This window comes from Thunnus thynnus, chromosome 18, assembly GCF_963924715.1.
Source record: "Thunnus thynnus chromosome 18, fThuThy2.1, whole genome shotgun sequence".
In the NCBI taxonomy this organism is placed as follows: domain Eukaryota; kingdom Metazoa; phylum Chordata; class Actinopteri; order Scombriformes; family Scombridae; genus Thunnus; species Thunnus thynnus.
The window spans coordinates 18,562,716-18,580,341 of NC_089534.1; the positions used below are offsets into that span (position 1 = coordinate 18,562,716).

Consider the following 17,626-nt stretch of genomic DNA (forward strand, 5'->3'; position numbering starts at 1 on the left):
GAAAGACGCAGACTTCTCAGAAAGAGAGACACACAGAGATATTTTGAAGAGAATGGCACAGAGACCCTGCTGTGGTGCTTTCTCTTATCCCTCCTGGCTATCTGCCCACTCCCACCATATCAAGCCTATGGCAGGTCCCGCCACTCCAACAAGCCCACCGGAGGACACTCAACAGTGGATATTTAAAAACAGAAATCCCTTTGAGCAATCTCCATTGAAAGCAGATTGATTCTTACATTACATTACATCATTTAACTTTTAGCAATTCCTTTTATGGTAGCAATCTTAGCTTAGTCTTCCTAATGCATTCCCAAAAAGTTAAAAAGTAACCCTAGTTTGTAACTAACAATTGCAAATTTAGAGTGAACCCAAACGTCTATGGATTTAAATCTAAAATCCACACAAAAGTCAGTTGTAGTCCAAAGGTGAAATAAGACAAAAAGACTATTATGACATGAAGATTGTTGATTTTCTTCCCTCAACAGGCTAAAAAAAATTCTGGTTTATGTGAGTGACTAATTCACACTTCCCTAACTCCATTAACTGCAACTTCCTCTGAAACCATCACTGCTTCAGTGGAGCTAATTAATGGCCAGTAGAATACAACAGTATGGTCATTCTGGGTGGCAGTTATAACATGCAAGTGTAAAATGTGTATTATCATCTATCCTGCAACCCCTTCAGCAGCATAAAGCTTGTTATTAAAAATGCTCTTTCTCAAAAGGCTGGAGCAGTGGCATTTTCATTCAAATAAATATCAATTCTACTACTTTCAATCCCTGAATAATATAGTAAAAATGTGATTCAGTCTGTGTATTTGCCATTTTCTGTCTGGTAGATTTATCCTTGTAAAACCTCTCTGGTGCACAGGAGGTGATGCATTTTATATTTCCAGCAAAAAGAACGATGCTTTTTAAAATTAACATAATCAAAACTGGATATGAGCGGTAATAGCTGAACAGGCAGAACAAAATGTGATTTCCAAGTGATATTTGTAGCATGCAGTGCAAAAACACCATAGTAAGAATTGCATATGGCCAATATTCACAGATTCCCACACTGTGAATAAGAGCTGAGTAAAAGGTGTCTCTTACTTGGATTCTCTGCAGAGCGATGGAGGCCTCGGCGACACTCTGTGGCACATCGAAGCATTTGGCGGTGCTGATTTTGGCATTGACCAACCACTGCTGGAAGTCTCTCAGAGCTGCACGGAACCTCTGCTCCAACAAGCGCTCCTTATTTTGACACTCCCTGGATGCACGAAGACTGAGACTAGGGGGGAAGAGAAAAAAGAAAAAAAAAAAGACGGACTTAGCACAGGTTGAAATCTACCCTGAGAAATGAACAAAGAAAGAAAGGGGTTAAAAACCGAGGAAGCGTCTGCCGTCTACCGCCCATGTGTTAATCAAAACAAAAGAGGATACATGTGCAGATGCTCAGATACTGTACATACTGTCCTCACATTGTGGATGAGACAAGGAAAGGGAAGCCTGAGAGATGAGCAGGAATGAGAAACTGGCAGGTGGAGAAATGGCAAAGTGGGTGAAGTGGAAGGAATGAGCGTTGGGGCAAAGCAGGAGAGTGGGGGATGGTGGTAAGGGGTGACTGCGTAGGAGGGGGTTGAGAGGCAACATATGAGTGGGGCAAGAGTTCACAGGGGTGACAAGATGGAGACAATGAGCAATGACAGGTTGATGCTGTAAGAAAAAGGGTGAGATGAAGGAGATATGGCGGGGAGGTGTGAGCGAGAGGATACAGTGAAGGGTGACGATACATTAAAGGGATACTTTGACAGTTGGATTTATTGTATTTTTTCCACCACACCACATGCTGTGACTTTTTTTCTGTTGTCTATATATACTCCAGCATTCATAGCTTTGAAATGTGGAGTACAGCATCAATACAGGCTGATAATAACAGGTATTTGAGGCATAGTGACATTTGGTTTATATAAGCTTTTAGTTATGGTGAATAAAATAACAAAACATGTTGAACAAAATAAACTTAAGAATCTAAAAAGTCCTTCTTTAAACAACAGCTAAGATTTCTGGCAGAAAGAATAACTAAAGAAGGGAAGGAAGTAGATCCATAAACCATACACAAACTGTAATTCACATTTTAAGGTCAATAATCAGTGGTGCAGACCTGACAGCGGACAAGAACGTTGACATTAGATGACTGTTGAGCTGAGTTAAAGTTAACAATTGCAAATGTTAATGGCAGGTCTGTGACAGGACACATATTCCTGTCTCCTGCATGAATCTCCACACCCTTTCTTTCTGCCACACTACAGGGCATCCTTCTCACCGCATATGTTTGCATCAGATATAAAACATGAGGTGCAGAATTGGCATAATTGGGCATATGGGCATAATTTCTAGGGCAGCATAATGTATGGGTAAGTTATGTGATTTCATATGCCACAACTTGTAAAATTCCTTTAAACTCCAGGCAAAGAGAACATGATTGGCATAAACAATCCTCACAATTTATTGCACGCAAAAATGCTAATGTGCATAAAATGCCATGTAGGCTTGAAAATAAGGAGTATGTAGGAAATCAAATGACTAGGTTTCATACATAGTGGGTAGTGGGTGAAGGTTAAAGGAGTGAGGGGAGAGTGGAAGAAGTGATGGAAAAGATGACAGCAGGAAAACAAGGTGCGCAGCTGTTTAAGCAAGAGTTGCTGTCCAAGGGGAGGCATGAAAAAACACACACCCTCCTACTGAAGCACACCTTCACACACACACACACACACTTAGATGGACACACACATGCACACTAACACCCTTGAGTTTTAATGATGTGATGAGGGCATGAAAGGGTAACACAGTGGGGATAGCACGGGTGTGGAAGAAGCACTTTTTTCTGCTGTGACAGACAAAATCTGGCATGTGCTATGAAGAGGAGGGGGAGTTGCTGCCTTTTCCTCCACTATCTCCTCTCCTCTGACTCTTTTTTCTCACTCTGTCTGCTTCTTTCCACAGTGCTTAATGCAGGACAGGTGCAAAGAGCGCACAGGCCAAGTCTATTACAAACTAAAAAGCCAAGTGAATGAGGAGGGGTGCTGTTTTTGCCAATCAGCAGCCAAAGCCAATTACCCGCCAACGCATCTCCAACGAGTTGACCTCACTCAGGTTGTCAGCCAACAAATGTTAGTCACAGTTCCTCACCCTACTAACTATTCTACAGTATCTCAAGATGAGTTAATATTACATTCATGCAAATACAGTAGATCATTTGTGCTAGAAGTTAATAGTGTGCTTGAATGGGTATGTGTATGCAAGTGTTGCAAATGAATAGCTTGAATATGCATGTTTGTGCATGCACGTTCTTCTGTATGCACTGTTCTTTTGAAAAGACACTGTATGGTGTGTTCACAAACAAATGTTGAATGAATACAGGCACACTCGTGGACACAAAAGCAGGCAATTAGAGCTCCGTGAAAAGACTCACGCATGCAATGTATCAGCATGCGAAAAAAAAAAGACCGTCCAAATGTATCTGATTTCCCTCAAAACCACACTCAACCTTGCATAAAATTAAGCTCGGAGAAGGACACAAACCAAAACAAACACAGTGAACAAGCGGAGAGGTGAGAGTAGGAGGTTAAATGTCGCTTAGCAACTGGTGGCTCTGTTGCTCTTGGTCACCTTTCACCTTTGTCTGGCTGACACATGTCACAACTCTGTGTGTGAGATGGCCACACACACCGACTTCTCTCACACAAAAGCTAAACCTGCCCACTCAGACTTGTGAGCTGTGTTTAGGGAGAGCTCTACCCTTCTTCGTTTTCATTTCCATTCATTTTTTGCACTGCAAGATATCATAATGTGAGATAAACCTTCCCTATAGGGCTAATAATAGTACTTGGATATATAACTGAAATCATTACTACATTACATATTCAGTAAGATAGTTTCTGATATCAATAAGTATCACAACAGGGCAAATGCATGTAAAATTACATTCAAAATAATCAAGCTGACATTCAAAGCAGTGCTCAGTTTTATGCACTGCATGAGTCCAAAAACTAATAAATCTCAGTTCCACATCCACATGCAAAAATGTTTCCTCCTCCCACACAGAGTTCAATCAAGCAGAAAGATTCTTCTCACCTGTTGTGTTGCTTGATAAGCGCTGTGACCCGGTCAGATTGTGAGCCCAGGTCTCTGGAGTATCGCACCAGGTCGTTCAGTTGGCCTTTCAACTTCTCTGCCATCGGCTCGGCGCTCTGCAAGCCCTCCAGTATATTCTAAACAACACAAAACAGGCACCAGCTGGGTCAGTGCGTGCGTGCGTGTGTGTGTGTGTGTGTGTGCGTGCGGGTGTCAAGGGAAGACAAGCACCCAACAGATCTGCATGACACCCTTCAATAAGTGCACTCGCATTCCTATTCACACCCTGGCTCGGTCCTTTTCGCTCTTCTCACATTCACACACACACAAACACGCGCTCCAACAAACACACACACACACACACACGCTCCAACACATACTCACAGTGCAGCTTGTACAATAGCATTGCTGTTCTTCGCGGAGTGTGGCAGGAAGGAGCAGTGGATAACGTTCTCCCGCTTTCCTCAGCGTGCCTCACATTCTGCACTCATACAGTCATGAAAATCCTGTCCCATGAAATATGTACAATATATCTCTCTCTCTCTGACTCTCACTCGCTCGCTCTCTTCCTGACGTCTGACCAATAAACAACGTTCCCTCCCTGCCTGTTCTCCTGGACTCGTTGCTCTCCTCTCCCTCTTCTCCTTCCCTCCCTCCTATCCTTCTACTACTTTCTCTTCCCTCCGCTCTCCTCGGTCTCTCTCCCTCCTCCCACTCCCTCCACTTATTCCCTCTCACACATTTTTCCTCCTTCTCACTCTCTCTCACGCTCACTCCCCGTGGAATTCAGCTGTCAGCCCTCACAGATGCGGGATTGGTTCAAACGCGCACAAACGAGCGCGTAACGAAAACAAGCCTGGACACAGGAAACAGGCTGGAGGAGGAGAGAGAGGACCGGAGGAGGGGGAAGACTCCTCCTCTGTTCTTTGACAACCCCAAATTGAGGAAAGCCAGAGAAAGGCATGGCCGAAGAAGCCTGGGGAGGGGTATGACATGTTCTTGACAATACAGAAAAATTGTCACACTGTAAACATCCTGTAGAGGTTCGAAGCAGAGCAGCAGGGGAGGTGAGGAGCAGGAGCATCTAAGAAATAACCCCTGTAGCTGAGAAAGACATCACTGTACACTCCAGTTCAAACAAGTCAAAGTACAGACAGAGGAATAAGGAAAGAAATGGAAAGAGAGAATGTTTGGGAGGGAGAGATAGTGGAGAAGAATGGCGAAAAAAAACAACAAAAGGGGGAGGGGTTGAGGGGACAGAGGGGGAAGACAGAATGAGAAAATGAGGGAAACTGATGGGATTGTAGCTGTCACTCTTTCGTCATCCCAGTAAAGCTGATTTACAAAACTAATCTGTTTTTCGGATTTACAAATAGAATGGATAATTACTGACAGAGAAAGCATAGCTGAATGCAGAGGATGTAAGTCTGCACGGGGTGTGTGTGTGTATATGTGTGAGTGTGGGTACTTTCAATTTAACAATGCTAATCACCTTCTCTGAAATTAACATAGTACAGTACTGCACAGTAGCCACTATCAGCTTTTTACACATCACAGTTCGCCAGTCCAAATTCCAGTTGAACAGAAGAGTTTTTATTATTTAGCCTATTATTTTTAAATAAACTATTGTGACCAGATGAACAGTAAATGATTTAGACATTATGCTGCCATTTATTTAAATCCCATGCTACAGTACCTTAGCCAGCTGCCATCCCTCCACTGCTTCCTCGCCATTGCTCCGCCCTTCCGCTTTAATCAACTCCTGGCTCCACCCCCTGAGTCGTCCGTCTAGCTCTTTCAACTCATCCTCCAGCCGAGCAGTCAGACGGTCATATTCCTCCTCCGAGGCTGCAGCAGCGGCCAGGGCCCCCTCCAGACCGTCCCTGGCCCTCAGAGCGGCCCCCTCCCATTGCTCCAGAGCCTGGGATAGCGCCCCCAGCTGTCGGTCCATGGCCTCGCAGCCTCCTGCCGCCGTGTGCTCTGCTGTAGAGGCTGCGGTCCGACGCACCCGACTGAGGCGCTCTCGGCCTTCTAGTAGCCGACACTCCACACGCTCCTGAAATGAGACAGGAGACAAAGTTGCTACGGAAACAGTGGCTACGGCGACTGCAACCTCTGGTTGTGCAGTCGATTCTATTTAAAGCTGCCTACATCACTCCATCACTTTCTATCTGTACTTCTTTGATTCTGCCTTTGCGCCATCAGTTCTGATGTATATTTGTTTAAATTGCTATCAAAGTAATCTCTCAGTCCTCCATCCTTCTCCGCCTCCACCTCTCAATTCTGTGTGGAAAGGTAGCACTTGAAAGGCAGGGGACGTGAAAAGCAAACACTTGAGTGTGATGCGATAGCAGCAAGCTGATAGAGGGATTAAAAGGAGAAAAAACTGCATCTGATCATTTTAGTGTGCGTGAGAAGGATATGAACATTAACCTTGAAACCATGAACAGGAAATAGAAAATGGTGCAACTAGCTTGTGTATACAACAAATTATATTTCCGCGTCTATTAAAATGCTTCTCACTATGGCTCTACAAACACACGTTTATAATGTGATAATTAGGACCCATGTGAGAAATTTAAATGCAAATCAATATCTGCTCACATATTTCCTCTCCTCTGTAATTGCAGAATTATTGAAAAGGGAAAAGGCATTAATTCCACTGCTGCTCTCTTTTATGTTTTGTTTATTTTTAACACAGTAATAGACCAACTTATTGGTATTAAAATGTGCCAGGAGAAATGGTAATATTTGGCTCTGATATGGGAACAAACTGTGCATCAATTTCAATTTCCTGCCATAGTTTGCACTCTTTCATAGCAGGAGTCCATTAAGATTAGATAGATTCAGATATCTGTAACTCAAGAATCAGTTACCTTAGCAACAGATAATAGATATACCACCTTTAAACTGAGTGTAGTTTCACACACAACACGTGCTGTTGGGATATGCCTGCAGCATGATTTACACTCACAATGGTGTTAATTCAGTGAAACATCGCTTACTGTTACATAGTACCTCAAAATGAAAACATTCTGTACAATCTATCAGCAACACTGGGTTGAATTACCATCCTGATGCACTCTTATGATCTGCATTACTGATGTACAGAGTGGTAAAACTGTTTCAATACACAACACTGCAAACCAACACTGTCAAACAATATACCTTTTGATTTTATATAGATTAAAGTTAAATATTATAAAATAAATGTTTACATCAAAATACACCAAACAGATATTGTGAAGTGTGATCTGTCAATGTATGGATCGGGAACCCCATTTTCTCAGGAATTGTGGAATTAAGAATTGGTTTCTAGGCAAAAGTGACCAAAGTGTGCAGACAGAAGACAAACGTCTCCATAGGTGTGAAGAGGAAGTATCAGTCAGCATCAAAACAACGGCAAGACATACTGTCTTTCAGTGTAAAAAGATCTTGTACTATATACTAATATTGAATACCAAATTTTACTAGATGTAAAATCCACAAGTTAGAGCTTTCTGTTTGTATTCTGACACACTTCCTTACCCTCACTTCTGATAGTTTCTTTCTGATGGAAGCAGAATCTCCTAATGTATCAGACCAATGCTGCAGCTCCTCTCCTGCAGTCATCAGCCAATCAGTGAGCTCCCTAACGGCCTCCAGGTACTCCTGGTGTTCCAACACCACAGCCTGCGCCAGGCGTACTCTCTCCTAGAGAATGGACACAAATAATGTACATTTATTCTTTGGTAACTGGTAATATCGCTGAGATTTACTATCTACTGTACCAGGGGATAAAGTAACATCCTACATACCTCCACCAAAGCTGTGAGGTCATCAAACTGCACCTGCAGTTGGGTGCGGGCACCATGATTGAAACTTGCATCACTAGTCTTTTTGAAGAGTTCTCTGGCTTTTTCCTCCAGGCTAGACAATGCCACCTGGTGGTCTTCCAGGTCAGCCAGCAGGGCTCTGAGTCTCTCTAACTGTGAGGCCTTCTCTCTGGGACCCGGCTGAGGGGTGAGGGGGGCACACACCTCCCGCTCCACAGCCTCCATCCAGCACCGCAGTTGGGCAGCACTCTCCAAGTATCCGCCCCACTGTGACACGGTCCACTCTAATCGACTGGAGGGAAGAGGACGGGTGTGTTAGTGTGTGACGGGCCCATATGGGAAATATACTTTGTGAATGAAAAAGAAAAAATCTGATCAATCTAATATGTACAGAATCCAACATGTCGGCAGGGTTTATAAAACCTGCTAAAAAATACAGATCGAAAGTTATAACAGAATACCATTTTGAGGATGTTGAACTCATGTCTATCAGACTTATTGATCTGAATGCTTTGGTATGTAAGAAATATTAAGAATATGCAGCTGTATGAATATGTGTAAAGTTTAAGTAATACAACGAGTTCTGACATCATTATACAAATGTATTGGTTGGTTTAAATTCACATAATATTCACATAATCTTGACACATAAAATCTGTTCATAAAATGCTGAAGGCTAAAAAAACTGTACCTTTTTAACTGTCCTATACTGGTACAGTGTAAAATTCAGACCCATGATATGGCCAAAAAATATAAATTGTCTGTAATACTGGCTTATTGCCTTTATCCCCTTTTATGGGGTAGTTCAAATACGCACGGGCACAGATACACACCCATAATTTTCCTTGCCATCTGTTACCCCTGCATGTACAAATAACACCAATATCCGCACACTCACACACACATGCACCTCTATTTCACCTGCTACCCCTCTCCTCCTCCTGTTATCCTTTTCCCTTAAAACACAAACACACCCCATGTGTGACCCACTGTTTGCCATCCACCATTTAGTCCCTAATGAGATAAATTTTTTCTAGGAGGGGCCATAATTGCTCCATTAAACACACACACACACACACACACACACACACACACATACACACACACAAAACTCATATGCATGTGCATGCTGTCATACATGCACACACACAGAAAAACACACACAAAATCAGACTCATCAATCAGAGTTACAAAATGAGACTAATATTTCTCATTATGTATTTAACCTAATGGTAATTAATGGCATTGAGACATCAATCTATCATGATGAAAATAACCAGTTCCCAAGAGAGAGGATTTTGGCACACAGGTAAATGGCCTCTAAAATATCCAGGGGTAAAAACTTTTTAATCGTACATAAAATCAGACAGAAAAATGGGATAGTTAAATTAAAATCTGTTTACAGTTCACAGCAACATGTCCAGTTATTGTTCATGCAATTCTTTCAATCTTATCATATGGGAATCATAACAACAGAATATATTTAAGCAGCCTCTGTACCTGTGGCAGCTCATGGCAGTCACAAGCAGCGTCGCCCATGCATCCTCCACCTCCTGAAGCTGAGAGCGCACCACTTCCTGTCCGGCGGCTCCATAGCTGCGCAGGGCCAACTCACCCTTACCCATCGCCATATTCAGCTTGACCTCACCCTCCCCCTTCAAAAGCAGGATGTCCTGTGCAAACAGAGCCAGGTTAGAGTGAATTGGATTTACACATCTGAAATATGGATTAATCCGTTCTCAAGCAAACAGCCCCCTCTTGTGGTCACTGAAGTAACTGTGTGCAACTGCTGTATTAGAACAAAATGACTAAATATAAAAACAATATGATATGTGCACACTTTAAGATTCCAGTAACAGTTATTCAATGCATTTTATTGCATCCTTATCTTGTGTTGTGCATTTTTGTGCAAATTGTCATTCTGTGTCTCCAACATTACTACCAAGACATTTTTCTGCAACTTTGCTGTAGTTGGCTATTAAATTAGTTCTGCTTTGAATTCAGTTTCCCCTCTCTCACCTGCACAGCCTCCAGCCTCTGCTCCAACTGCTCTTTGGTCCCCATGGTGCTGTCTACTGTACCCAGTCTCTCCTGGATTTCCTCTAGCCAGGCCCAAACCCCCTGGAGCGTTTCCCCAAAGGCCTGGCTTTCCTGACAGCCTCGCAGCCTCTCCCTGGCTGCCTTCAGCAGGGCTTGGTGCTCCATCTGGAGCTGGCCTGTCACTCTGCCCTCTCCTCCTGACCCCCGTCCTGCTTCAGACAGAGACTGGGCCTCCTGGCAGACACGCTCGATTGAGTCCCTAGAAAGAAACGGTAATATGTTATTTTTCAGAATGTTCAACAGCTAATTAAAATGCATCTTTGAAATATGGCCTCACACACCCACATGTACATACCGTCTTGCTAGCAGCTCCTTATGGAGGTTTTCCATCCTCTCCAGCTCTTCCGTGATGTCAGGGGCACCTTGTTGGCTGTCTGCCCCGAGAACAGGCTCGCTCTTGAGGCTGATCTCCATCTGCTTAAGCCAGTTTCTTACACCTTCCACAGTCTCATTGAAACTGGAAAAGAGAGGAGAAGCGATATATATTTCCGATCAGCTGACACCTGGCAAACTACATTGCATAAATACAAGATGCAAGAAAGCGATGACCTACTTTTTCAAGAGATCAATACTCTCTTCCAAGTCTTGTTGGGACTGAGAGCAGCCGTCCAGGTAGTTCCTCCACTCTCTCTGACAGGAGGAGAGATGCTCTTGGACCTGAGTGGCTCCAGCTTTTGAGAGGTGGAGTTGGAGACTCTCAGCCTCCTCGCAAACCTTAGCGAGACGCTCCTCACCCTTGGACGTCTGCTCTAATGACACCTGTGGATGTAGGCGGGGAAAATGTGTGACCAATAAAATCTGACATGTCCCTGCTAAGTTTTTAAGTGCCACAACCCTTAGATCTAGATTTACCACAATCATTGTGTAGGTAAAATATGTCTACCTAAGACACTCAGCACAATTCCTGATTGCACAGTATTTAATGATGATTTATTTCTAAGATAATACAGGAAATTATGTGGAAAGTATAAACATCACTGTTAAATATAAACTTAAATATTTACTGTAATGCAATTATTATTATCACTTTAATCAGTTAAATTTTAATTCAGTATAAAATTATCGTGGTGCGACAAAGTTTTAAAGCTTGCAGGTACTGAAGGAAAACTGAAAACTGACAGACCTGATTATACCTTTTTATTGACTGTAGTGCCCTACAAGTAGTAACTGCACCATCAGGACGATAAGAGCATTTATAACGGTACCTTCAGCCGTTGCAACTTGGCTCCAAGGATGGCAACATCTCCTGATTGATTTGAACATTCTTTTAACTCCAACTTTAGATTGACAAGCCAGGAGTGGAAGCCTTGGATGAGCTCTGCTTAGAGGAAGAGAAGGAAAATGTAAGATGAAAAGAAAAAGAAATTATATAATGACAATGACAAGCTGAGTAAAATGGATGTACAGTAAAAAGAAAAGCAGATAAGATATACATATATAAATATACATATATACATAAGAGCGAGAACGGGAGATATGTTGAGGCAGATGGGAAGCGTGGGCGTGTCCACACTGTGCAGCGCCAGGTTGCCTTGGCAACAAGCCCAAAATGACTCCCTCAAGAGCAGATGTGACGAGAGCGACATTACTCTCCGAGGCACAGGTGTGTGTCTGAGCAATGAGAGCGCACTAGCGTACCAGACAGTGTGTGTCAATGGGGTGTGCGTTGTAGTGGGCGATTTGAGTGTGCTCTGGGGGAAAATGTTGGATAATCATCTCTAAATCTGCTGCACCACTAACATGAACAAATGACATGCATCATGTAGTAGTACACTGTTTCACTGGGTGATTATGGGATGTTAAGTGTTATTAACATTCTATGTTTTAGTGGCTACCTGAGTGCTGCCACTGTTACAAAAAATGCTTAAAATATTGAGTGAGGTAAAGGAAATTAAAGCACTCTTGGAAAAAACTAATATGCCATTAAAGTGATTCTCTCCAGGATAAATCTAACTCCACAAAATGAAATATAACCACAAAATGTACCGGTAATATCTCTTATCTCTTACCGTTGAAGTGGAGTTGTAGCCCGTCCTGCAGGCTGCCTCTGGTCTTGGCACAGCGCTGGGCAACAGCCTCTGTTCGCTTGGCAATAGAGGTGAGGTCAGAGGAGAGGCGAGACAGCTCCTGAGAGGGATGCGACCTGCACAGGGCACTCAGAGCATCTCTTGCCGAGTCCATGTCTGCCCTCTGTTGCTGAACAACACTCTGCAGGTCCTGTAACAGAAGAGCAGTAAGAGATAAGAATGTGTTCATCATTAAGGAATGAGTAGAAACAGTGACACGTGTGCTGCATACATACCGCAGAAGTGTCATAGAATAGACTGTCTGAAGAGTACTATACCCAAAGGCTGTGCTCACAATTTAATTAAGGAAGTGCTTGAATCAAGTTGTGTCCTGGTATGTTAATTGTAATGAGGGCAATAACTTTGCTAATGAATGCAACAAATAGTGAATACGGCATTTCTATATCCTTTCTGTGTCACGCATGGTTGGTAGTTATATGAACTTCTTTAAAAGAAAAATGCAAAGGAAAAGTAATAAGACTAGGAAGAATGATTCATTTTTGTATAAAGTTTCTATATATTTCTGGAATTGTTGTGCCACATTAAAGGAAATGGTAGGGTCGTACCTTAACTGTGCCAATGTCTTCAGGTGAAGTAGCTTCAGTGAGATCAGATAAGGAACCCTCAACTGTCGCCAGCCGCTCGGCCATCTGGGACATGAGGTCCTCCAGTCGCTGCTTCTGAAAACTGAAGTAGGTCAGAGTGTGTTTGGCCTGGTTGTACACCTCCTGCGCATGGGCCATTTTCTTCCTCAGGTCTGACTCCAGGACCTGGTTCAATCAGAGACATTTAGGAGCATTATACAAACAATATCAGAAATCAACAACATGCAGACAGTGAAGAGTATATTCAAATATCTGTACAGCACTACATGATTAATGTGCTTCTGATGTCCTTTTATATACTGTACATGTATACTTTGAGGTTTTATTATTGTTAGTTTTGTGATAGCACTTGAAATCTATACTTAACGCAGTTTTAGAGGTAATGCTATATCTAGATTGTCATTCCTGCAACAGCAACACACTCAAAAAACACAACACAACATATTCATTTCACAACATCTACAAAAACATTTATCCAATAGAAAACATTCAGGATTTAAGGGGTTTGCTTTAATAGTTTAATATTCACCTTCTTCAACAAAAAAAGGGAAAAATCCCCACTGCTGAACCAAAAAAGCTCTTTGTTTCAGTTTATTTGTTGTAAATAAAACTCAGATGCAGTAATGCAATTTAAGTTATACCATATACATTTATTCCGTACATTGTCATTAAGAATAAAAATATGTATCAATTATCGAATAAATTTGTAGCTATACTAAAGAATATTATTATTATTAAGTCCTCCTGTATTTCTCTTTTTGCCACCACATTTACCTGCATTTGTAGCGGGGTTTCCTGCAGTTTGGCTCGCTCTTTTAGCTCCGTCACTCTCTCCTGCAGAGCATCCAGCCTCTGCTCCCTCTTCTCAACCTCAGCCTGTAGATCAGAGAGCAGGACATTTCATTTCATCACACCCACTATGAGCTCATTCTGAATATTACACCACCAACATCATTCAAACACTCATTCACGCAGACTGTCCAGCTTGATCTGACCTGAAAGGTGGCAAGGAGGATCTCCGTCTTCTCCTTGTCACTGAGATCAGTGACGCTGTCAGTGAGGTCAGCAATGGAGGTGGCGGCCCATTGGTTGATGTCCTGCTCCATGTTCTTGAGGTCGTCCCATAGGGTCACACAGTAGCCCAGTCTTTCTGTGTTGGTTTGTATTCTCTCTGACACCTGAAAGAAACAGAGACAGCAATGTGTCTGAGTACAGAACAGGATACATTTCAACAGGATTTATTTCCCTCTTTATGTTTAGTTTTCTCTCTCTGTCTCCCTGTAACAAGGGATGGTATGCTTTACTGGGAGATGGGAGGAAATCGAGACTTAATTGGTTTGACAGATGTGGGGATGAGAAGTGAGAGAGAGACAGAAAAGCAGATAACGTGTCTAGACTTGTTTATATTTCTGTCTCATTTGTGACAGCTGAGCAGCCAACTAAAGCCCACAAGAGGAGAAAATGGAAAAAAGGGAAAAAAAGAAATAAAGATCATTAAGAGAGGAGCAGTGCGAGTGTCGGAGCTGTATTGTGGACGTCATAATTGTTTTTATTTTCATAGTCACAGTCAACAACTCCACAAAGCCTTTCATACTTTTTATAGTTGTTATCATATTTCAGCTCTGGACCTGGACAAAACAATGTTGACAGTTTTTGGAAAATTCATATAGTAACACAATTTATGAGTGTCAAATCAATTTATTATTTCACCCAAGTCTGACCCAGTAGTTCTAAGATATGACTGCACTTGTCTAAATGAAAAACATCTTCATGATTTCCACTATCAAGGCCTCTTTACCAAAACAGATATGTGGCACGGTGTGTCTGTCTGAGCACCACTCACCTCCAGCCACTGGTCCCTTAATGTCTCCATGTCTTTCTGGATGGAGCGCATATCCGAGTTGGGAACCTTCTCCAGCTCTCTCTGCAGGTCCTCCACTGTGCTGATGAGCTGGTCCATGTCTTCCTGTTTTTCTCTGAGGTCAGACTGGACCGTCTCATGCTGGAGGGACAGAGAAGAGCACTGAAGGAATGACAACAGACCACCACTAGAGGGAGAGATACCGTACAAACTGGGAAGGGAAGAGTGTAATTCTCTGTCTGAGAATCACTGATTTTAAGAAAGGAAAACAAAAAACAAACTGTTGCTGCAGAGTGGAAGCTGTATCTCTAACTTTGGTGATTTTAAATATGTGGACAACTTAAAGGATTTCTTGTTTTTTTAATGAGTTGAGGAAATTTCTCTGTTTCTTAAACAAACTAAACCACATCAAAAACTAGATAAAAGTGGAATATGACACATACAGTCTTATTTGTCTAAAATATTAATCCTAACTACAAATTCTGTTTACCATATGCTACATTTGAAAAGAAGTAGAAAAAAAAATCATTATTTTCTTCTGACCCGTGTAAAAGTCCTTTTGGCCTCCAGAGCATTATGGTTATGATCAGGCAGGTTGTGAGCGACAGCCTGGGCGTTCTCTACAGCGGTGCTGAGGATCGACTTCAGGTTTTGGAACTGACGAAGAAGATCTACCACAACTCCACTCTGTTCCTGACTGCATGGGAAGAGAAAGAAAAAGGTCAAAGCTTCTTCTGTCTTCTTAATTGGCAGTGAATGTAAGATCTTAAAATTACAACAGATTCTGCATTTGTTGTGTTTCCATTTTAAAATCATCAGAAATTATTCTACCCATCCTACTGATCAGATCAATAAGAAATGTCCTCTCTCTCCTCATCCTCACCCGTTGCTGATCAAAGTCCTGACGTTCTCCCAGGCTGTCTTCACTAGGGCCACCTCTCTGAGAGCCTCCCCAGCCAGCTCACTGTCTCTCTGGGCCAGCTGGCATCCCTTCTCCTCTAACCACTGTTGTGAGTGCTGCAAGGACTGGAGCTCATCCTCCAGCTGGACGAAGAAACGCAGTCTGGGAGAAGTAGATGCGGAAGAAAACAATAGGGGTTACAAGCTTGATTCCAGCATCATATATCTCATTTTTCAGGAGATCAAATTTGAATGGATTCATTTGTCCATCTAGAGTTGGCTTCATTTATATACTGTACGTTCTGGAGGAGTTTGGCAAGCATTAAGTCTCTGAATCAAAGGCTCACATAATCTATTTGAAAGTGACAAAGAATATATTCAACAATGTATTTTAAGAACAACAAAGCTTTAGGAAAAAGGTCTTTCCACAGATGTGTCAAACTGCAGTTACACAAAAACATTTTTTCTGTGATCCTGTCAAGTCAAATTCAAATTCAAAAGTCTTCAAAAAAGAGTTTCAGATGTCAATATGCTTATTAAAGAACAATAAATTGAGCCCAAAAGTTAATAGATATATGATCAGCTAAGGGACTAAAGTTGTTGTGTACAGTTTATATAGGACTGATTTTGATCTGGCTTTTAGAGGTCATACAGAATCAGGCAATACAAACTACGCTGATACTAACATATCGTAATAGATCTAGTGACCTGAAGTGTTTTGATTACCATGTGCGTACCTGTTTTGAAAGGCCTGTACAGAACTCTCTCTGGCCCCCTCTTGCCTTGTTTCATCCTCCAGTTTCTTTAAATTCTTCATCACTTCCTCCCTTCTCCCCCTGAAGGAGCTCCACAGGGCCGCTAAAGCATCTGCTTCGCTCTGCCTCCATCCCACACCCCTCTGTACCTCCTCCAGAGCCATTGTGAGGGCCACTGCCTGTCCCCTGCAAGAAGTTCTTCCCTGAGGATGGCTCACATCTTTGGAGCCACGCCACTCTGCACCACACAGGTGAAGGTGTGCCTTGCTCAGCTGCCCATCTAACCCCACTGCCTCAGCCTCAAGCCGTGCCACATCTTTAGCAACTTCCCCTATTCCACGATGAAGCTCCTCAGCTTTACAACGATCCCAGCTCCCCCTGCCCTCCACAGCCTCATGAAGGTGGCGCACAGCCTTAGCTGTTTCTCCTTGCTTCTCAAGGAAAGTCTTTAATTCAGTCAGGCACTCTTTACGGAGGAGCAGTAGACGCTGGGATTCATTGAGGGGTTGTAGGCAGTCTTCCCTCCAGCCCTGGAGCTGCTGCTGGGCCTCTGGAGTAGAGCAGCGAAGCAGGGAGAACTCTCTTTGTTGGAGAGTCTCTTTCAGTGATGCATGAGCCTGTAGCTGTACTTCGTGCTCCTGGAGCGAGATGGTTCAATTAGATACATTTCTATGAGATCCAACAGCAATCAATATAAACCTGCTTACTGTAACTGCACAAAGTCCATAAAGGACATTCAATTATTGATTTCTCACCTTGAGCTTAGTAACTGCAACCGCAAGATCAGCAACATCAACCTGTGAAGTGCTTCTCAAGCCGGACAGGAAGTTTTCATTCCTTTGGGTCAATGTCAGAAGTGCCTGGTCAAATAGCTCCAGCTGTGACAACTGAGACTCCAGCAGCTCAAGCCTAGAATAAGACATTAATTACGATTTTGAAAGGGGTGTATTTAAACAAAACAAGCAACTTGGAAAAAATAAATGTATGGAGAAATCATGAAATTTACACAATCTATTACCTGTGTGATATGCTGTTCTTCAGAGAAGTGCATCTCTCCTGTAGTTGTGTGAGATCATCACTAAGCTCTTGGATGCAAGCTTCAGGCGCTGTGGGATACAGACACAGCCCAAGATTTACAAGACCCTGGAGGAGGGCCTCATAGGACGGTGTCTCCCTCTGCATTTCCTGTACAGGTAAATAAATATTTTAAAATGATGCAACACAAAAATAGCAGAAAACATCCTGTATAATAGGCGAAGTAAACATGAAACTCAAGGGGGCAGATAAACACAGACGAAAGAAACAAAACTCTCTACATAAGACAAAACATTTTTTGCAAATGAAACAAATACTTCAAGAGAACAAAACCATAGAAGTGAGAAACAATCAAGAAATAGTCAACTTTA

The 17,626-nt window shown here is 42.5% G+C and overlaps 1 protein-coding gene across 3 annotated transcripts in view; it reads right to left on the minus strand.

Annotated features, from left to right (window-relative positions):
- The window catches only part of syne1a (spectrin repeat containing, nuclear envelope 1a), a 144,832-nt gene that overhangs the window by 72,072 nt on the left and 55,134 nt on the right, over nt 1-17,626 (minus strand). For all 3 annotated transcript variants that reach the window (XM_067572353.1, XM_067572352.1, XM_067572351.1), the window contains 20 exons: nt 17,239-17,405; nt 16,976-17,129; nt 16,203-16,858; nt 15,449-15,628; nt 15,109-15,262; nt 14,548-14,706; nt 13,700-13,882; nt 13,479-13,580; nt 12,666-12,869; nt 12,043-12,250; nt 11,239-11,351; nt 10,587-10,792; nt 10,329-10,490; nt 9,953-10,232; nt 9,434-9,606; nt 7,916-8,225; nt 7,647-7,811; nt 5,815-6,174; nt 4,119-4,255; nt 1,095-1,272 (listed from right to left, as the gene is read on the minus strand). In XM_067572353.1, the coding sequence (XP_067428454.1) occupies nt 1,095-1,272; nt 4,119-4,255; nt 5,815-6,174; nt 7,647-7,811; nt 7,916-8,225; nt 9,434-9,606; nt 9,953-10,232; nt 10,329-10,490; nt 10,587-10,792; nt 11,239-11,351; nt 12,043-12,250; nt 12,666-12,869; nt 13,479-13,580; nt 13,700-13,882; nt 14,548-14,706; nt 15,109-15,262; nt 15,449-15,628; nt 16,203-16,858; nt 16,976-17,129; nt 17,239-17,405 (4,251 nt within the window). The remainder of the gene's footprint in view (nt 1-1,094; nt 1,273-4,118; nt 4,256-5,814; nt 6,175-7,646; nt 7,812-7,915; nt 8,226-9,433; nt 9,607-9,952; nt 10,233-10,328; nt 10,491-10,586; nt 10,793-11,238; nt 11,352-12,042; nt 12,251-12,665; nt 12,870-13,478; nt 13,581-13,699; nt 13,883-14,547; nt 14,707-15,108; nt 15,263-15,448; nt 15,629-16,202; nt 16,859-16,975; nt 17,130-17,238; nt 17,406-17,626) is intronic.